Raw genomic sequence first — 23,003 nt, 5'->3', positions numbered from 1 at the left:
AGAACTAGACGCAAAATTGTCGAATGAAATAATATCGAGCCCTTGCGCCAAATTATCGTAAGAGACATTTTCAAAACTTTTTTTTATTGCAAAAATTAAAATATTATGGACCGACTGATGTTTTAGCGTTCTCAGAATATCAAAATTGTTAACAACTTCAAAATTATAGGTTGTAAGATTTTATCGTAAGTCAATGTTTACATTTTACAGTAAACGAATTTTATCGTAAGCGACACATAGTGGTATAGAAAAAAAAGAGGGAAATAAATCTGTAACTTCTAAATGGCTAGATTGGTTTGAATGAAATTTCACATGAGCAAAGAAGTGTTCTCGTGTTTAAGTTCTGAACGTGGACCTCATGGGCCCACCAGTGCCGCGACCAAGGGTCCTCAAAGTAGGACACCTCGGGTATATTACATATTTAAAATGATCCTATTTCTTCGTTTGAGTACCGATTTCAAAAAATTACACATATAAAACCTATAGCTTAGGAGATATTCGCATTTGAAAATTAAATTTTCAACAGTTTTACCCAGCCTACTCCAGTTTTTTGATAACAGCGTATCCAAATATTTTCCGATTTTCTCCAGTTTTCCTTTATTAGACTAACAACATATGTATGTGTCAAATAGAAAAAGAAGTGTTTAAAAATAATGACTAAGTCCAACGTTATATGCATTATAATTTAAAAAATTTTAAAAAGCCAATTTTTTGCTAATTTTTTGTGAAAAAAGAACTTTTTTTCTTTTTAAGTTATCGCAAAAAAATTCTAAGAGGAAATTCTGAAAGCTAAGTTTTAATAAAATATTTTAATTGGTAAAAAAATAAAAAAATTTCTTACCGTGGGGACCAGGACCATTCAAAAAACACCTATTTTTTATGTAAAATTTAAATTTTGGGCAACAATTCTCAAATCGCATATTCGATATCAGAATATAGTAACCGATTTTAGATGGCCTAATATGCTTTTAATTATTCTGTAAAGGGTTCCAATAACTCAGACCCTGGTATGGATATTATAGCCAAAAAACTAAAAATTTCCATGTTTGGGATTTATCAACAATTTTTTGGGAATTGCGAGATTGCTGATAATAAATTTCAAAATTCGTTTTTATTTTTCCATTTAAAATAGAAAATTTTACATAACTGTGAAATTTCATTAAAACCTATTCATAAATAACAATTTTATTTCAATTCGAAAAATTTGTATCTATGCAAAAATTCAATAAAAAACATTTTTTGTCATCTTTTTCAATAAAGTATTCCATGAATTTTTAATTGTCAAAAGTTATAAATATTTTTGAAAAATAGACAAATAGCTTGAACGAAATTATATTATATCGCATCATAACATTTTTAATTTTATGTATAAATTTCAAAATAATCGAAAAAACCTTCTCCTGTAAAATTTGTGTTTTGTCGCTTACGATAATTTGGCGCTAAGGGCTCGATATGAACACGAGCCTTAAGAAATAATGACAATGATACACGAGTTGTTAATCAGCCCAGACCTACTTTGCGATTCCGCCTTGATCTTGATGTATAACTTGTTAATTCTTAAAAGTAATCGCATAATATTAAAATAAATAAAAAAATTATTCGATTTTGTCGAATAATTCGAGACAAAAAACCCGGTTTGTCGAATAACTCGAAAACCGTCCTTTTATAAAAACCGGAAAATTGGAAAAAACCCGGTTTTTCGAATAATTCGAAAACTGGTTTGACCACTCTAATTATACACAAGCAATTTCATTTGTTTTTGCTAACCAAAAATATACATATATTTAGGCAGCAAATGTTTTAAAAATTAAAAATTTTCATTTTGTCTTCTAGCAACGTAAAATATTTTGTAAGGCAAAATATTTTTGGAAAAACTGCGACAAATATTTCTACCATGAAGCTTGTGCATATATGGCATTCGTAAATAGTATTTATATTTTTAGTATGTACATATATAATGAAATATTATTTTGTTAAATATTTGTTGCAGTTTTCATGTAAAATTATGAAATAATTAGCAATTTTTTGACTAATATAGTAGTAATTTTAAACTATTTTGTTTTTGTTACAATAACAAAACATGTTAAATTTGCACTCAAAATACTCGTTCGCTATAGAAAAACAGCACATAAGTTAAATTTATTGTAAAAAAAACTTTTTTTACAGTCTGATATACAAAGTAAGGGAACAAGTGGTGTATCCATATGTACCGTTATTCTAAAGACATTTGTTGGCATTTGATGTGCACTTTTAAAAACATTATGGATGACTGCTCGAAAGCATGTCTGACAGAATTATTGAAGATTTGGATCCAGAAGATACATATATGGGGTCTTCAGAAAATTGATTTCAACAGATAGACGGACATGGCTTAATTGACTCCGCTATCTATAAGGATCCAGAATATATATACTTTATAGGATCGGAAATGAAAAATGTAGAAATTACAAACGGAATGACAAACTTATATACATATACCCTTCTCACGAAGGTGAAGGGTATAAAAAGGAGAACTAAACCAAACTAAGGTGTACTTTTTCCATCTTCAAAATGAGTTAAAGTTCACAAAAGGAGACTTTAGTTGTACCTTTCCTTATAATTTTTTGTAATAATGGACCCAGAATCATGATACTGATTAGGAATACAAAATGTGGGTCTTTATGGTAATTTTTTTATTCAATAATACGTTTCGAATGAGCAAGAATCCACATTACAATGAATCAATGAACATGAAACTAGAGACATGTCATCCTGAATTAGTATTAATTCACTAATAGGGGGGTCAGACGGCATGTATTGCTTGTGTATTGGGACAAGTATTCGATACATATGGAATTCCATGTGTATGTCAAAATGCACGTTATACATACGATTCATAATTTCCACGTTCAAACGTACATATGTAATTGCATGTGACATAACCTCTATTAGTTTATATGTTTATTCTTTTTAACAATATATTTATTTAAAATATTTTTAAATAACAATAAATATATTCAATGCAATGAAACTTATTTTGTTATGATTTTTCTTTACTCTTTTTTGTTTTGTTTTTTTTATTTTGCACTCACACAGTGTTGTATTTCAAAATACAACACTGTTATACACACGAAAATAGAACATGCTCTAATTTCAAAAATGTCACGAGTAATACACATGTATTTTACATACACAAAGTTTCATATGGATCACACGGTATGTATATGTTTACACGTGGAAAAATGTCCCAATACATGGCACAAAACACAAGCAATACATGCCGTCTGACCCCCCCTTAAGGGAGACTTAATAGTACTATTTCTTTCTTTCCAACCGAGTCAGCTAGTACTCCATACTTTTATCAGATATTTGAAAACAACTACATAAGTCTTTGTTACAAAAAACTTACAATTATTTTTTTTAAATTAAAAAAATAAATTTTAATTTGGTTTAATTATCAGGAAATACTTATAGTTCAATATTTTTAAATGAGTTTGTTCCATTCTTTATTAACAGGTTTCCTTGCATATCCTGAGAAAGGTAGCCTGCTACATCATCTGAAACAATTATAGTAATACAATTTAAAAAATTAAAAGAAATCTTAAGATATATTTATCGATCTGTGTTTAGGGATATTGGATGAAAAAGTTTGTTACTAATTTCTAAATTTTGAATTTTTCTACTGAAAATAGATTAAAAGTAAAAACTATTTTTCATAAATATGTTTGAATGAACTTAAGAAAATATATTTCATTAAAACCGGTTAACCGTCTTACAAAAACCGGTTTGTCAAAAAACCGGTTGACCGGTTTTCGGTTTTGGATACTCTAGACAGGTATGAATCATAATTATGGTAATTTTTTAATTTTTATACATCTCACCCATTAACAAAACAGCCACCTTTTAAAATTCAAAATACCAATTTTTTTATTTTTGTTAACAATTTTTTTTGAAAGATTGAAGAAATAGCTATCTAAACTATTTGGGACACATTTTGCTAAGAACAATAGGTAATAAGTTACATGGATGAGACAAAACAACTGCTTGGCCAAAATGTAAAATTTTGAAAACTCTAACTAAAAGAGTTCTCCACAGTTCTTATTGAAAAATTGTGCAAATTTCATTCCGATCAGAAGACATCGATTTAAAAAGTTGGTTAACTTGACATGAAATCCCCAATATACAGATTTCTGGTTTTCGTAAAAAAAATTGGCATAAACAACCAGCAAAATGAGCATCGGAACTAGTTATCTCAGCAATAATACATTTAAATTTTAATAATAATTTATTTGAAAAAGTAAAGGTTTTAGCACATTAAACAATTAATTTATTTAAAAATATCTTGTTTACTTACCTGTCCTATTTGATCCATTAATTTGTATTGATTCAATTGAAGAAAACTGCCGCTTTGCTCAATTGAAATACGCCTTGATTCACGTAATGGTGGTCTTCGCCTATTTGATCTAGGACTACTATACGGACTAGCATATGGACTATATGGAACATTCGGATATATGGGTCGAGATTCGAGGGATTGTGTTTTAAAAACTACTCCAGTCTTTTGTGATGATAATGACAATGATCTAGTAACCACAAGACCTTCATCTTCAATCCTTTCATCTACATTCTGGGAAGCTTGATCAATGTCGTCAGCATTTGTTGTCCTCGAATAAGTACCGAGGTCATCTTCAAGATTTGATAATTGTGGGCTTTTCGGTCGTTGATCTTTGGATTGATCGCTGACCATGTGTTGTTTATATTGTAGATCATCCCCATCAATTTCTGGCAGTTGAAAAAATATATGCTCATCATCATCGTCTGTTTCAGGATAAAGAATGGATGGTGAATCTTGTACAATTTCAAGCGATTGGGATTTTAAAAATGAGAACTGTCTTTTACTTTGGCTCTTTGAAGCTGAATTAGTGCAATAGGAGGAGTTATTTGTTATTTGAAAAAGCAATCGAGAGGACAAAGCATTGGTTAATTCGTTAGCAAAATTTTCACTTTCAGATTGGTAATTATTATGGTTGTGATGGTGGTGGATGTGAAGGTGGTTCTGATGAAAATGGTTAAATGTATTGCAAGCATGCAAAGGTAGTACGGTTATATATGGGGATTGACATGCATGTTTAAATGTCATTTGATTATTGATTGCTGCCGTACTAGTACTACAGTTAGACACATGAACGGCATCGGTGTTTTTATTAGTTATATAATGTGCTATAGTTTTACCTCTTTTTGCTCCTCTTACGCTCTGAAGAGCTGCGCTTTCATCCAGCCTTTGCTTAATGCATGGCTCTTTGTTGTCTTTTTCCGATTTACATTCATCTATATCTCTCGCTTTGGTAGTGTTTTGGCCAGCTGAAGGAATCACAGCGGAAGAAGTAGTTGTAGATGTGCAAATTGTTCTATAGCCAGACGGAACAGAATCTTTAATGTTGGTTCTAGACTTCTCAAGCATATTTTCTTTTAAGATGTCATCTGTAGATGTCTGATTTAGCTTAATGCCTTCTAATTGGCCAGAAGGAATGTAAATGTCTTGTTTTTGGTCAAAAGAATTTTTATCACAACCATTTCGTAATTGTTTCACTACAGTATTTCTGTCATCATAATTATCATGTTCAACGTAGGCTGATGTATCGTCAACTTCACCCCCACTTGCTTGCATTGATCTTGTGTTGTTATCAATTGATTCAGGTGTTCTTCGGCATAGACTTTCAACTTTGGAATCACTAACGGGCATATTGGCGCACAACTGAAAGTGCTTTTGATCTTGACACTGTTCTTTTTGATGTGAACAATTTTTGTCGATAATGCTCGTATTCGACATTATTTTTGATGAACTATTGCTGTTACCAACCGCTTGACAAATTGATGCCGAGCCATCCTGATTTTGCAATTCCCCCATTTGTCCATGATGGCCATGCAAATGATTTTCCATTGTATTTTAAAGACAAAATAATATTTTTATCATGATTGTTGTGTACTAGAAATAAATTAGAACAAAGTAAATTTTTATTTATCGTTATTTTTAACATTACATTTTTTTAATAAGGAAAACTTTAGACATCTCAACTGTAGCTAAACTAGATGATAAACCTTCATCTTAAAAGAATTATATTTTATTTATGCATATGTATGTGTTGCTGATATGCTTTTGAATAAACTTATGTCTAATTCTTTAGCTCCTGAATGGGTGTTTTCGTCAATAATGATATTCTGTGAACAATTCCTCCATGGATTTTGACCTTGCGTAATTTAAAAAAATTAAGTAGTGCTTTGCAAGTACATAGTTCATCACTGAATGTTAGTGAAAATGTATATAAACAGGTAAGTATTGTGGACAAGGATAATTATTCAGGACTTTTTTACTATAATATATCAATTCAATGTTTAATCGGCTTCAAATTTCTATTAATTTGATTAAGGAGAACATAGAGCTAGTTTCTTCGTTTAAACCCAAATTAAACTAAAAATAGTGTTTCTCACTTATTGTTTATTAAAAGTTGTGTTCGCGTACTTGATAATTTGTAATAATTTGTACAAATTATCACTGGAAGTTACGGGATTCCGTTCGTTTACTTTTAAAAACTTGTAACTAGAGAGAAAGAGAGTGTTAAAAATGACAGTTCGTAGATAGAGAACATGATATTTCTTACTGGACATTTTTTGTCCAGTAAAAAATATCAACATGAAAAATATGTTTAAAACAAATTGTTGCAAATGTAAACATAACAAAAAAGTTGAAAATTAACACAATTTACAAGTCTTGCAAAGAAAAGAAGTAAAATAACACAAAAAAACGTTTAAATTGATTTATAATAAAATACAACTTTTTTACAAATTGTTGTTCGCGTATTTTTTGGATATTTTTTTAAATTGAGAGTAAATGTATATTTACGCTCTAATTTAAAGTTACTGGATAATTTTTACTGGAAAGTACGTGAACACATTTATAATCTATGTTTAGTACTCTGTTTTTATTGTGGAAAACATGTGAAATAAATCTGGCAACCTTATTTTTCCACACGAAATAACATACGCAGCACTTCTTACGCACGACATTAAAACCAACAGCTGTCAAACAGCATGTAAAATTTTTCGCATGAAAATACCATAATTTTTCGCAAATATGAACAGAGTACTAGGCTTAACTGAGCATCATTGGTGAGTTAAACCTAAGTATAAAATGCCAAAGCACAAACAGATGAAAAATAAAATAAACAATTCAACACAGCAACTCTTTGTTTTGATTTGCTTTATTAACATCAATATAATTTTTAATATACATTTTATATACATTAATGTCACTTTTTCTTTTACAAAGTTAAAATTTACAAAAAAAGTTATATACGCGGTTGCTTTTTCTTATAAAATTTTAAGTATTGCCATATATATATGAAAAATTTTGCATTGTTTCGCTTTTAGCCATGAAATCCCGCGTACCGCTCGGGATTCGTAATTCCCGCTTTTTTGGATTTTCCAAATCTAATAACTACTTCATATCTAGTTTTAAAGAACATAATTATGTTGAAAATGTATAAAAAAAAAAACAAACAATAAAGTGGAACTGATATGTATGTATTTCCCGTGAGCAAATATTTGTTCAGAAAAGAGTTCGTATACTTAACCAGTTATTTCTTAATGATCAATCGACTCAGAATAATTAAAAATCATTATGTCCATCTTCTGGCTGGTTGTCCGTGACTGAAATACCCAAGAATTGGAGACGTTACTCAATGAATATAGTTATAAAACTCAACAAGAGCTGGTGAAATCATTGGGAGCTACTCAGTCAGCAATTTCAAAACGTTAGCAGGAAGCAGGATTCATCCAAAAGCTGGGAAATACGAATTGAAGCAGAAACACGTTGAAAGACAATTTTTTATGTCTGAAATGCTGCAGTACCTGTTAAAAACCACTTAAAATGGTTGGGAAGTTTAGCTTCATCCGCTTTATAGTTGCCCCGTCCGACTTCTATTTGTTTCGATTGAAGCAGAACGTTCTCTCTGCAATACGCTTCAATTTGGAACAGAGTATCCGATATTGGCTTGATTCGTTCTTGGCCTCAAAAGATGTGCAGTTATTTTGGCTCCTAATATTTTCCAATATTTCTTTTTTATTTTTTGTATGGAAAATTTCCAAATCAAGTTAAAGTAACAAACAAACGAACAAAACATGTTACGTATTTTTTATACAGGATGAAATTTTCTTTAATTTAACTCTCTTATAAGATTTACACATTTATTGCGTAAATTTACAATTTGGGAAAAATACAGTATCATTGTAAATGCAAAATTTTACCGTAATCCAATAACAAAATACATAAAAAAAACTTTAAAATTTTGCATTTGCAATGATGCAAGACCATTCGAACTTAATAGTGAACTCCGCTCATGTTAAGATTGTTGTGGATAGTTTGTCCAGCGTAAGTTTTGAAAATCCCGCAATTTTTAAGTTTAATATAACAGCTTGTTAAGCTGAGTTTAACTGACAAGTAAGAAACTAGCTCTTAGTTATTTCTTGAATTTTATTTATATGTGAATTTGCTGTATCAGTACAGTATTCAGTACAGTAGTACTGTTTTTACAAACTCTTGATGCACTTACAACATATTCTTGAATTTCCGCATATTCAAAATTAATTTTAGACTCATGATTTCGAGGGCAAAGTTTCTTAGAATTCTTCGTAGAATCTTCCCTAATGTACAAATGTATATTTAGTGATAGCAAATTTAATTTTTTAATTTTAATAATCTTCTTCTATCTATATATGTATATAAAAATGAAATGGTCCATGTATGTATTGTCATCACGTGAGAACGGCTGGAGCGATTTGGCTGATTTTTTTTATTCGATTCGAAATTGTCAGGAGATGGTTTGTATAGAAAAAAAGAATTAAAAAATTCCGGGTAAAAATCGAAATTTTTTTTGTTGAGTCCAGTCAACTGTAATAAAAAAGCTCCCTAAAATATGCAACCCACATAACAGGCAGGTGTATGTGGGTTGGAGAAACTTGAAGAACTAACATTAGTAAATGCTCAACTAGTTTACTATATTTTCGTGAATGATTTCCTTACATGGGGAAAATGAGTAAAATCATTTTTTTTTAATTTTAATAATTTACAATATTTTCGTGAGTGATTTCCGGAAGTGTACCTACTATAAAGTAATTGTTAAGACTAACAATTTGGACGTTACAAATATTAAAAACATGTGCAATTGCAAATTAAATTAAATTTGTTGCCAAAATTATTATTTATTTTGGCCGTGTGCTCGGACATTAGATTATGTTGTCAGGTGTAACCATAATATTAGGGTCACCATAATTATTAACAACATACACCATGTAGGTACATGTAAACAAATAGAAAATATACGAAAATAAATGCGTTGGTTATGATCCCAAAAAAATTTTGTGAATTTTAGTAATGGCAACTAGTTAAATCATACATTACTTTGTAATGAGCGGTCGTTACCCAGCAATTTATCTACTTCGCATTTAGCTCAGCTTCTAGTGTGTTTGACTGAAAAACTAGACGTTAGTGTTAAAGTCATTCATTTTTTCATATTTGGGGTATTCACGCAGTCTACTATTTGGTCAAATTGTCATAATGTCCTAATATATTATGATAGTTTAAACAGTAAGAATACTATATTCGGCCGTGCCGAATCTTAAATACCCTCCACCTAAATATGATGGTTTAACAACTTAAATAATATAACAATTGTTAGCTTTCAAAAATCACTTTGTAGCTTAAACATTTTAGTTTTTTACTATTTTTTGACTCTGAAACAAAATTTTTTTGTTAAAAATGTATGTTCGAGTGTATACTTCTCTATTGTGCTGGAATAACGAAGAATGGGCAAATCATTGTCGGTATGATCCGGGCGCATCACTTTATACAATCTTGATCACGCAAGACCAGCTTGATGCAAGATATAAAAAAACTTTAAAATTTTTGAAAGTGGGCAAGGTTTGTGGAACTTCTGAAGTGTAAATATAAGCTTTTTATATAAGTTTTTGATATCGGTGGAAACTTTATGACTTAAAGATTGACATTTTAGTGAAATGAATTAATTTTGTGATTTTTCGGACGTCATTTACCTTAAAAACTAACAATATTTTAAAATGGTGATTTTCCATCAAGAAAAATAAAAACTTTGAATTAATGTAAAATTTGAACAGTTACAGACATCACAATAAAATTTGGAAGTAATATAGATCTAAATATTCTTAAGTCAATGGCATCACTAATGTTGCCATTCTTTGTTTTTAAACACCGAAATTCCTAAAACGGCGAAAATTTGTTCCAAAAACAAAGTTTTTTTTAGATAATAGCCCACTTTGACGTTATTTACAGCATGATAGTAAAAACGTTCTGTATTAGAATTTTTTACTCAAACCTAATTTTTTTTTTCAAAATTGCCCAAGTTTTGATAGGGCTGGGGGGTACAATGTCCGCTTAAGTTAGTCAAATTTTACTTTATACGTTTTTGCATTAAGTTCTCTTTCCAGATCATAAAAAAATTTATATAGTCCCGAAGATAATTAGTTTTTTATAAAAGAAAAAATATTTTTTTTTTTTTTAACTTTTTATTTATTTATTGAATCTGCCTATATCATTAGGCCTAACAATAAGTGATTAATTCTTATAACTAAAATTAAAACTAATTGCTCTCTAAAGAGAGCATTGTTTGATGGATGGACCACATCTTAGCGGGGTGGTAGATCTCCTCTACAAAGCCTTGATCTGGACTTCCAAGTCCCTGTGGATGTTTTCATTTCTTATGTACCATGGTGCACCCGTCATGGTCCTAAGAATTTTCGACTGGGCCCTCTGTATAAGCTCAATACTGGAATTACTGGCCGTTCCCCACAATTGCATTCCATATGTCCAAATTGGTTTTAAAATGATTTTATACAGGGTGACTTTATAGTCCAGGCTTAACTTTGATTGGTCACTTATTAACCAGTGAAGGCTAGATGCTTTTAACTTCATGTGAAGTCTCTTGGTTTCATATGACGGCGCCATGTAAGTCTTCTATCTAAGTGAATACCAAGGTATGTAACATAATCGGACTGAGGTATATTAACATTGTTAAGTGTGACAGGTGGACAGCATCCCCTCCTCAGTGTGAACGTAACATGTTTGCTTTTTAACTCATTTACACGTATTCTCCATTTGTTTAACCATGTTTCAACACATCTTAAGTAGCCATCTAGTACACTAGATGCTATATATGGGTTTTCATGCGAGCTAATAATTGCGGTGTCATTAGCAAATGTAGAAATGGTCAATTCATCGCTCGTAGGCAAATCAGAGGTGTAAATCAAATAGAGGGTAGGTCCAAGAACACTTCCTTGTGGTACTCCTGCTCCAATCCTATATTCTCTTGTCACGTAATCATTGTACTTAACTGTAAATATACGGTCCGATAGATAAGATTCCAACAGTTTATGAGTAGATGGTGGCAGCAAACATTTTATTTTATATACCAGTCCTTTGTGCCATACTTTGTCGAAGGCTTGAGCGACATCCAAAAATATAGCTGAACAATATTTCTTTAATTCAAAGGATTTTCTTATCTCTCCGGTTATACGATTAACTTGTTCTATTGTTCAGTGGCGTTCCCGGAAACCAAATTGATGAACTGGGATTATATTTTGCTCATGTAATAATGGTATGATTTTCTTTTGGAACACTTTTTCGAACAGTTTCGATAAGCAAGGAAGCAAGCTTATTGGTCTATAGGAGGATGGTACGGTCAAGTCCTTACCTGGCTTTGGTATCATTATTATCTGAGAAGTTTTCCAATTTGTCGGAAAAACTCCATGTTTAAAGATCGCATTAAATATTGTAGACAGCACAATTATTGCCACACTCGGTAGGTTTTTAATCATAGTAGGTGTAACAGAATCATTTCCAGGTGATTTTTTTAATATTATATTATCCTTGATTACTTCGTTAATGTCTTCTGGGCTTATATCTAATATGTCATCATTAGATAATGTTGACACAGGTGGCTCTACAAGTTCAAAAACAGTAGTTGGCGAGTTTGGTTGAAAGACTGTACTTAAGTGATCGGCAAATATTTTAGCCTTTTCCTCCGTGCTGCGAGCCCAGGTGCCGTCAGCTTTCCTTAAAGGGCTTTGCCCCTCTACCGGTGGCTTGATATTTTTCGTTGCCTTCCAAAGGGAAAAATTTGTGTGTTTGGTATTTGTTAAACTTTGAATGTAATTTCTATTTCTGCGATCCTCCTCTAATTGAAGGGCTTTTTTCATATTTTTACTAGCAGCAGACAGCCTCTGCTTTGCAGCAGGTGATCTACTTTGTTGCCATTCTCTTCTGAGTTTTCTCTTTTCTAAAAGAAGTCCTTCAATATCTGAGTTGGAAATTTGCATATCAGTTTTAGGAAATATTTGACTCTTTGAATGATTTAGAGCCGATACAATTAATGACGTAAAGTCATTGACACTTTTATCTACATCTTCCTCACACTGAATACAAAGATCTGTGTGGATATGACTGCTTATATATTTCTTATATTTAAGCCAATTTGTTTTAAAGTAATATGTTTCAGTATGAAATTTTGAAATGTTAGTCCTCCCGTAATAAGAAACTATAATTGGGGAATGATCAGAAAATAAATCATATGACATTTCTGTAGATATTGAATTTCGATTAATATTTTTTGTTATGGCAAAGTCTATGAGATCAGGAATTTTTTTAGGATCAGCAGGCCAGTATGTTGGTTGTCCAGGGGACACAATATCCAGGCCATTGTTGCGATCAACTAATGCTTTATAAAGCTGTCTACCTCTGGGATTCATTAGTCGAGAGCCCCAGTAAGTGTGTTTGGCATTATAGTCGCCACATGCCAGAAAGCGACCTCCTAGCGTGCTAAAGAATTCTTCAAACTTCTCCTTGGTCATTGAAAAGCGTGGTGGGCAATAGATCGCGCTTATATTTAAATCTCCAGCAAAGCTTTCCAAATGAATGGATGTTGCCTGCATATAGTCTTTTGAGAATTCATCTAGGGGATAATGTTTTAAACGATTTCTAATTAAAATACCAGTGCCGCCATGTGCCTTACCATCAGGATGATTTGTACAGTAGAATGTATAACCCGAAATATAAAAGTTATACCTATTGGTAAGATGAGTTTCCGAAACCAATAGCACGTCGATGTTTTTATTCTGCATGAAGTGGGATATCTCTGATTTGTGTTGGTTTAAACCGTTTGCATTCCAGAAACATAGTCTCAAATAACTCATTTTTTTGTTAAGAGGATTTGTATCATTTGGTTCTGCGCTCTTAAAAGCTCTTGTATTGTGTTTTGCATGGATGACATAAAATTTGTCATATTTTGATTAACAGAGGTAATATTCTGGGTAAGCGCTTGCATAAGTGCTTCCAACTCTCCCGTATTTTGGGGAACCTGCTACATTCTTAGGCTGATCAATTTGAATGGATTGTGAATTTAATTTTATTGAGGCTGCTTGCTTGTTCAATAGCGGAACCTCAGAATTGACTGGTGGATAGGTGTTTTCAAATTTGTAGGCTGGTACTTCAGATGTTTTCCCTCTTATTAGCTTTTGCCTCTCTCTCAATCTGTTCAATAACTCCTTATAAACTGGGCACCCGCGGTAGTTGGCTGAATGATCGCCACCACAGTTACCACATTTTCTTCTGAGACCATTCTTTAGGATATCACATTGTGATGAAGAATGAAGGTCTCCGCATGCCACACACACTGTTCGCAAGTTACAATAATTTTTAGTATGTCCAAACTCTTGACAATTGCCACATTGGACAGGACGATTTCTTTTAAGAGGCTCCTCAATGGTTATTCTACGATTTAACAGATATCGTGTTGAGTAAATTGGGTGAGTTTCATTTCCCCTCAATTTATTTTTTTCTGGCTCCAACTCGACTCTAAACATTGGCTGAGGAATTTTATCTTTGTTAAATATATTAACTACAGCTCTTACTTCGTAGCCCAATTCTTGCAGGGCCTCCTTGATATCATTAGTCTCAACACTGGACTCTATGCCCTTAATGACAACTGTCAACCCTTTACTACTTTTCAGTTGATAGGTATAAAAATTCCTTTTATTATCATTCAAGTATTGAGAGATTTTTCTATAAAAATCCTCAGTGTATACGACTATTTTCGTCTCTTGCACACCGCCTTTTCTTATTGGAACAATATGGAAATTATTTTTTCCAATGAGTTCAACAAATGTTATTCGAGCTGGACTCACGCAGATATATTGGTGGTGGCTTTAATGATTTCTTTTCGTAAGCACCATCTTTTATACTCTTATTATTATCCTCGCTCAAGAGTGCGAAACGATTGCCTATCAATGGATTATCAACTATCTTCTGTTTCTTGACAGACGTTCCATTATTTTGGGGACTTAAATTTCTTTTATTAATCTATATATATAAAAGAGTAACGTTACTGACTGACTGACTGACTGATTCATCATCGCACAGCCCAAACGGCTGAAGCTAGAATCACGAAATTTTAACTGTGGGTTCATCCCTCCCCAAAACAATCCGATAAGAAGGGATTTTTGGAAATTCGAACGTTTAGGGGGCAAAAAAGGGTAAAAACGGGTAAATTCGGTAACCTTATATCTTCAAAACTAATAAAGATACAAAAAAACTTAAAATTGCATGTTACTTCATCTAAAAAATAAGCTGACAGGTGTTTCTTACTTTTTCGAAATTCGAACATTTTAGGGGAGAAAACGGGTAAAAACTGTATTTTGGTACTTTTTTGGCACCCTATGTATCTTTTAAACCAATAAACATAGAAACAAATTATAAATAGTATTCTTTACTTATCAAAAAATAAAAAATATAAGTTTGGTACTTTTTGGAAATTCGAACCCTTAAGGGATAAAAATTGTGTTTATTTTTGGTACTTTTTCATAAAATATTTTTTTCTATAATTTGACATAGACATATGAATATTTTATTATGGGCTCCCACCACGATACAGAAATTTATTTGAAAAAAATTTTACCAGTATTTTTAAATTTCAAGCTTTAGGGGTGTTCAAGGAGGAAAAGGGAAATTGGTACTTCTTTCCTAATGGTACTTTTTTAATATTTTAATTATTACACTTATAGACATTATAAAGTTAGCTGATATGCATCTTAGTGAAGTTAGTGTTAGGAATAGGGGATAAGATTTAGGTACCAAAATGTGTGAACTGAACTATAGGTACTTTTTTGTTCTTCTAATGGTACTTTTTTGAAATTTCTATAACAATGGACTTATAAACATGAAATTAAACATATATGGTCCTAAGTGAGTGAGAATTCTAGGGGGAGACTTTTTGGTACTTTTTCTTTATTGGAATGGTACTTTTTGTAATTTCTTCACCAATGAACCTAGAAACATTAAATAAAGCTTATATATAAACCGAGTGAGTGGGAAACCACAAGTGTGGGTTTTTTGGTACTTTTTCTATATTCTAATGGTACTTTTTTGAATTTTATATAACTATGGACTTAGAAACATGAAATTAAGCATATATGGTCCTAGGTGAGTGAGAATTCTAGGGGGAGACTTTTTGGTATTTTTTCTTTATTCTAATGGTACTTTTTTGAATTTTCTATACCAATGAACTTAGAAACATGAAATTAAGCATATATGGTCCTAAGTGAGTGAGAATTCTAGGGGAGACTTTTTGGTACTTTTTCTTTATTCGATTGGTACTTTTTGTAATTTCTTCGCCAATGAACCTAGAAACATGAAATAAAGCTTATATGGAACCGAGTGAGTGGGAAACCACAAGTGTGGGCTTTTTGGTACGTTTTCTATATTCTAATGGTACTTTTTGTAATTTCTTCACCAATGAACCTAAAAACATGAAATTAAGCTTATATGGCCCGGAATGAGTGGGAATCTACAAGTGACTGCTTTTTGGTACTTTTTCTATATTCTAATGGTACTTTTTGAATTTTCTGTAATAATGGACATAGAAATATGAAGTTAAGCATATATGGTCCTAAGTGAGTGAGAATTCTAGGGGGAGACTTTTTGGTACTATTTGTTTATTCTGATGGTACTTTTTTGAATTTTCTATAACAATGAACTTAGAAACATGAAATTAAGCATATATGGTCCTAAGTGAGTGGGAATTCTAGGGGGAGACTTCTTGGTACTTTTTCTTTATTGGAATGGTACTTTTTGTAATTTCTTCACCAATGAACCTAGAAACATAAACTAAAGCTTATATGGAACCGAGTGAGTGGGAAACCACAAGTGTGGGCTTTTTGGTACTTTTTCTATATTCTAATGGTACTTTTTTGAATTTTCTATAACAATTTACTTAGAGACATGAAATTAAGCATATATGGTCCTAAGTGAGTGAGAATTCTAGGGGGAGACTTTTTGGTACTTTTTCTTTATTCGAATGGTACTTTTTGTAATTTCTTCAACAATGAACCTAAAGCCATGAAATTAAGCTTATATGGACCCGAGTGAGTGGGAAACCACAAGTGGGGAATTTTTGGTACTTTTTATATATTCTAATGGTACTTTTTGAATTTTTTGTAATAATGGACATAGAAATATGAAATTAGGCGTATATGATCCCAAGTGAGTGAAAATTCAAAGGCATACTTCGTGGTACTTTATCTTTATTCTCATGGGTACTTTTTTGAATTTCCTATAATAATGGACCTAGAGTTTCCAAAAAATCGAAGAATTTCAAAAACGCGGTTTCGGTTTTAAAAAATTAAAAACCGATCGGTTTCGGTTTTGTGATAATTTATTAAATATTAAGTATTATAGAAACATAATTATTTGATAATATAGGAAATGATATACAAATCTAAATTTCAAACTTGACGGGTTATGGTTTAGTGAATGCGAATTTAAAAGTGATAATCAATGGTAATATTTCCTTATTGCAATGGTACTCTTTGAATATTTTATAATAATAAACCTAAAAATTTAAAATTAGGAACATATTTTGCATTTTCTATAATAATATACCCAGAAATATGAAATTAGACATTTACAATTAGATTCACAAAGTGAGACTTGATAGTACTATTTCTTTCTTCTACTTGGGGTGGCGAAGCGCACCGGGTCAGCTAGTACTTACATATCTAAGCATACCTGGTAGTACTGGTGATTTCAATGTACTTATCTTTTTTTTGGTATAGCGCCCTTCAGTGTACCATCATTATTAATTGTGGTTTGTTTAGTGTTAAAAATATTCAAACTCTCACTATTTTTTGTTAGTGGATCACAAGCTTGTTTATTAACAGTATTTGTCTGTGTTTTTAAAACTGGTATAGTTGTTGTTGTATTTAAATTTTTCATATTTTCTTTTATGCTTTGTTCTAAACATAAATTGGTTGGTGATATTGGTAAAAAACAAACTCATACAAAGTTGAAATATATAAAAAGATGCTTTTACTTTGGATGCGTGTAACTTTTTATAGGGACGAAATAATTGTTATCAGATTTGTTTTATTATCTTTAGAATTTTATCGCAAATATACGTCATATATAAAAAAACAAATTTCGACCTTTCGTAGGCCCATCAAATATAAAATACGAAAAAAAGATCGGGCAAAATTTAAAAAAAATATTAAACCTAAATATCTCTTGAACTAAAAGAGATAACTACAGATAAAACCATATTTTTTGTAGACCTTCTTAAGGTCTATCTATATTTTTTACAAAAAAATCTTTGTTTTAGCGTCAAAAAATAGGAAAAACGAAAATTGTTAAGGTACAAAGTGATCTTTATGTGCTATGTAGAGTGACTAGACACATTCAGAATGCATTGATATGTTCACAAGAGTTGTTCAACTTTACCGTAGCTACAACTTTGATAAATATTGTTAGTGAAAAATTAATAGACCCTGGAAGTTATTCTAAAAAAAGTAAAAAAAAATGTTTCTTCCCATATTTTTTCAACGAAAGCTCACGAAAAAGCTATTTTTTGGAAAAAAAATTTAACAAAATTTATTTGGCAGACTCTTAGCTATATTATTGCCATATAAAGTTAAGCCTTATCACAAAGTCTGAATTAGCTGTTAACCAAAAACTGATGACACCTTTTTTAGAGGCCTCATTGATTTTCAGAAACTTTGGGGGCCCATAAAAAAAAATCGGTCACCAAAACTATAGGGTTTTATTATCCTTTGGTAGTAGAGTCCTATACTGTCATGATCTTGTGTTTTTTTCACTGTTGCACTGTGTTATCGGCCAATTTTGGTACAGTGATTTCCATGTATATGAGTATTATTTGTGTCGAATTTTAGAGTGATAAAGGTATTTATAAGAGATTTATGAGTACTTAACTGATTTTCGGAAGTGGACCTTATATGGGAGCTATGGTCAAATATGGACCGATATTTGCAAAATTTTGTAGTATGATTTCTAAATATAAATTACGGATCTGTGTAAAATTTTGTTTTGATATTGATATTTTTTAGATATTTATGTAGGAAGTGGTTCTTATATGGGAGCTATAACCAATTATAGGCCGATCTTCATAGAATTAGTTACAGCGATTTTGGTATACATATATGGGGACTATTTATGACGAATTTAAACTTAATTGCTATATTTATAAGACATTTATGCTTATTTAAGTGATTTTTGGAAGTGAACTTTATATGGGAGCTATGGTCAAATATGTTCCGATCCACAAAAAATTTGTGGGGTGTTGTGGGGCTAGGAGAAATCATGGACCGATTATTATAATTTTCACCAGAGTTAGTCCTTTTATCATAAAAATAATGTGTGTAAAGTTTTATGGAATTATCTGCAATATATTTACACAAATAACCAAAAATATGTGAAAATTATCCATTTTTTTATGTTGTCGCACATTTTGGTTCATAACTCTGGTTCTACTTAACCGATTTTGCTGATTTTCAATACCAAACTGTTTAGGACAACAGTAAACAGTTTTTTTGCAAGCCTACCAATTTTGTTTGTCTACTTTAGACGTGATCGTGTTTTACACAGACGGACATGGCTCAATCGACTTAGAATTTCATAAGGATCAATAATATATGTATATTGGGTCTCAGATGAATATTTCTCAATGTTACACACGGAATGACAATCTTATATATACCCTCATTCACCACTTGTGGTGGTGGAGAGTATAACAAATTTTTGTTGTGTTTCAAACAAAAAAGTTCTAAACTAAAAACACTATTTGAACTATGTTTATTGTTTTGTCATAAAATAATACTTTTTTTGTTTAAAACACAACAACAACTATTATAATATATTAGGACATTATGACAATATTACTAATAGCAGACCATGTGAATACCCCAATTATATTAATTTATATGTTTATGTTAAAATCATTGTTAATTTACGATAAAATAACTGAAACATGGAGCAGTGAGTAAGCAGCTAGACTTTCAAATACAAAAAACAATCTTGTTGGTTCGATTCTCACACGAGGCAATTTTTTTTTTAGCTACATACATTTGTGAGCATGTATTTTTTCAAATCGCGAACAAAAATAAGTATTACTTAGCTTCAATATTACTTGCTGGATTACTAGGTAAGTAGATAATTCAATTTATATTAGATTTGTATTATTAACAATTTATTTTAAAGGTTGAATGAATTCTGTTATGAGTTAATTCCATTATAAATTAATTCAACTATGAATGAATTCTATTTAAATAAAAGCCATTGAATGAAGCTAAATAATTAAATGTTGGGAATGGATATTTGGAATGAATGGCTGCATTAATCTCAAATTATATTAATTCAAAGTTCTGGATAGTATGACATATTAAAAATAATTACTCTCCTACAAATCTCTCTCAGTAAGGCTTATATGTATATATATTGTTATTGTTTTAAACTTTCAAATCTAAATTAAAATAAGTTTGGAATTTAAAAAACGATCATTTAAATATTTTATCAAAATGTATTTCTTCAAACTTATATAAAGCTATTAAATAATTATTAATAACTCTAATAATATCTACTCTCAACTGATGCAAAGACTTTAATATACATACATACATATTTAGAACTAAATGATCAATTGATTTATTTTTATTCGCATATTAAAACCACAAACTCATGCGCTTTCACTTCAGAAGAATTATTTTTATTACAATGTTTTCAATTATATCAACTATTATTATAGCCATCACTGTATGCAAATTACCTGAAATGCAAAAGCGCGTAACAACCAAAAAATTCAAAATTGAGTTTTTAATGGATAATGGTACAGCGCATCAAGGCACAAGTCTCCACAAATTTTTAGCTTTCTATATTTTAAAACAACGATTTTATTAAAGAATGAAAATAATATTTGTAACCACAACACAACACATTTCACAACACATTTAGTTTTTTGTCCCATTTAGGCCCTTTGGCATTTTAGGTGACGAAATGTATGTTTATATGAATGTATGTATGTATGTATATATATATTGTATTTATAATAAATATTCGTAATTGTATTTAATCGTTGTTTATTTTGAGCAGAACTAAACAAAAGAATTTTCCAACTGGAAACCAGAAAAAGAGACCACCGAACACATTTAATAAAAAAACTAAATGAAAAACAAATCTAATTTTAGAATTCGAAGAGAATTATTTTGGGCAACATGTTGATGACGATCGTTTCGATGGTCGCCAGTGTGAACAGAAAAAATGTTTTCAGTTTGATTTTTGTCACCAAATAGTAAGATTGTGAAAAATTATATTTGAAAGTTATTGCACTACTGATTGATGATTCGAAAAAATTACAATTTCCAACTGATTTTATGCGTTGCGTTTATTATACAAACCAATGGACAAATGGTTGCTTCCAACGCTATAAGGGCGCCCATTCTTTTGGGCGCTCCATCCCATGTGATAAGTGGTGAACATATATCGTTAGGATTTTATGCAGCCGTAGAATCGGGTGATTTTGCAAAAAATGATTTGCAGAGTTTGCTTCATAATTTTTTAGAAAATTTGCAGAGAAATCTGTCCACGTCATCAATTTTAAATACGGTTGTGGCTAAACCAATAGACATTGAAATGAATCGATATCAACTGGGGAAACTAAATGATCTGGCCGATTACTTTCAACACTCATCTGAAACAGCCGGACGCTTTGCACAAATAGCTGAGCATCTTTTCGAGACGTCCAAGAATGAGAGTCACTCTTTGTTGCTTAAATTACGACAAGTTCCATCCGCTAAACGTTTCCTGCCCACCGCTATGAAAATGCGTTTAACGGATTATTTTGCCGAAATGGAGTTTTTTCACGTCATGTTTTCGGAAATTATCGATGAAGCTCTTGAATATATTGTAGATACTTTGCGATCGATTCAGATAACTTTTTTACGCTATGCCGACATTCAGAGGGACACATTGCGCACATGGAATTTTAAATCAGATGAATGGTGCTGCAATACCTACATGGATTTCCTGCAACAATGGTCGGCACACATTTTCAAGTGTTCGGTCAGTAGCGATCTTCAAGTGGCATACGATGTTTATGCCACTACTGAAACATCGACCAAATACATCATGCGTCAGCTAGAGTTTCGTATACAACGTCTGTACAATTGTTTCATTTTTGGCAACTACGAAACGAGATGTCAATTTCTACGCAAACCCGAATCTGATTTTGAAAAACTGTTTGCAAAACTTGATGAATTACAACAGTATTTCGATATAAAAATAAAACGTGGACGAGTAACAAATGATCGTTCCAGTCGTCGCCGTCGTCAGCAAGATGGCACCAATCACAACGCATTGTATGACAAATGTATACCGTATGGATTTCCAGATATTCAAATGATGAGCAGCTTAAAAACATGTTTTTATTTCCCATATTCAAATCAAGTTTAACGAAATTCCATACTGTAAATTTGTTGAATGTAAAGCAAGTTGTATTTTAACATTTTTTTAATAAAGATAATGGCCCATAATCATAGTCAAACACTAAAGTCGGTTCTTTTTAAAAACAACTTTAAATTAAAAACCCGCTTTATATTATTTCCCAACTATAGTCAAAATTAAACTATAGTCAAATATACATCAAAATACAGACAAGTGGCACCGCTGAACAGCTGACATAGAAAATTAAAACAAAAACCAAAAAAGGTAAACAATAAAAGTAACCGGGACAACTAAAGAAAAAAAGTTTTTTGTGGTGGAAAAATGGAAAAGATAAGATTAATATCATATTTAGAATATTTTGGTACTAATTTTATTGATAACTGTTCAATAATTGCAAAATCTCTGCCAAATTTTTGTAACTTAATTTTTTTACTTTTTGCAGAAGTGTTTTACATGGCGAAGAACAGCTGATCTGTTGTTAAATGAGTTAATAACAGCTTCAGCTTGTTTTATATTTACAGTTGACTTTAACGTCAAAAATATACTTTAACTTGTCTATGGTAGACCTAAAGTCCACTCTTAAGTAAAGACGACTTTATTTCTATTAAAATATACTTTATTTCTGACTATGATTATGGGCCAATGTTATTGATACATACATACATATTGAGCAAAGAATAAAGAACTCAGTGTATAAATACTGAGGGTTGTCATTCGAATACAAATTATTCGAGTAGTCGTGGAAAAAAGATATGTTTTATTCGATTTGGAATAATCAAAAACATGAATATATTTATTTTAATGTTAAAATTAAAAAAACAGTTTATATAAACAAAGATTTTAAGAAAAATATCTCAAAGAAACAATCAACAAATAGTTTATAATGTTATTCCAAATAGAGTTAGAATGATTTTCCAATTAATAATCTATATATATAAAAGAGTAACGTTACTGACTGACTGATTCATCATCCCACAGCCCAAACGACTGAAGGTAGAATCATGAAATTTTAACTGTGGGTTCCTCCCTCTCCAAAACCATCCACTAAGAAGGGATTTTTGGGTTAGGGGTAAAAAGGGTAAAAACGGGTAAATTCGGTAACCTTATATCTTCAAATCTAATAAAGATACAAAAAAAACTTAAAATGGCATGTTACTAC

At 31.1% G+C, this 23,003-nt stretch overlaps 2 protein-coding genes across 3 annotated transcripts in view; one reads left to right on the top strand and one right to left on the bottom strand.

Moving 5' to 3' along the window:
• Window positions 1–5,961, bottom strand: part of LOC135963046 (calcium/calmodulin-dependent protein kinase kinase 2) — a 74,608-nt gene extending 68,647 nt beyond the window's left edge. Inside the window, exons 1-2 of one of the 2 annotated variants that reach the window (XM_065514834.1) lie at window positions 5,212–5,952; window positions 4,334–4,797 (exon numbers count right to left, since the gene is read on the bottom strand). In XM_065514834.1, coding sequence (XP_065370906.1) covers window positions 4,334–4,797; window positions 5,212–5,920 — 1,173 coding nt within the window. In that variant the 5' untranslated portion in view covers window positions 5,921–5,952. Of the gene's footprint in view, window positions 1–4,333 lie in introns of both variants that reach the window. The other variant, XM_065514828.1, reaches the window with a different exon arrangement.
• Window positions 5,962–20,692: 14,731 nt separating this feature from the next.
• LOC135949207 (uncharacterized) lies at window positions 20,693–21,933 on the top strand. Its single transcript, XM_065498693.1, has one exon. It carries the CDS (start codon window positions 20,741–20,743, stop codon window positions 21,851–21,853), a length of 1,113 nt encoding a protein of 370 aa, XP_065354765.1. The 5' UTR covers window positions 20,693–20,740; the 3' UTR covers window positions 21,854–21,933.
• Window positions 21,934–23,003: the final 1,070 nt, after the last annotated feature.

This window comes from Calliphora vicina, chromosome 1 (assembly GCF_958450345.1).
Source record: "Calliphora vicina chromosome 1, idCalVici1.1, whole genome shotgun sequence".
Classification (NCBI taxonomy): Eukaryota; Metazoa; Arthropoda; class Insecta; order Diptera; family Calliphoridae; genus Calliphora; species Calliphora vicina.
Note: the sequence above shows the minus strand (reverse complement) of the source record. Positions and strands in the feature narration are given on the sequence as shown.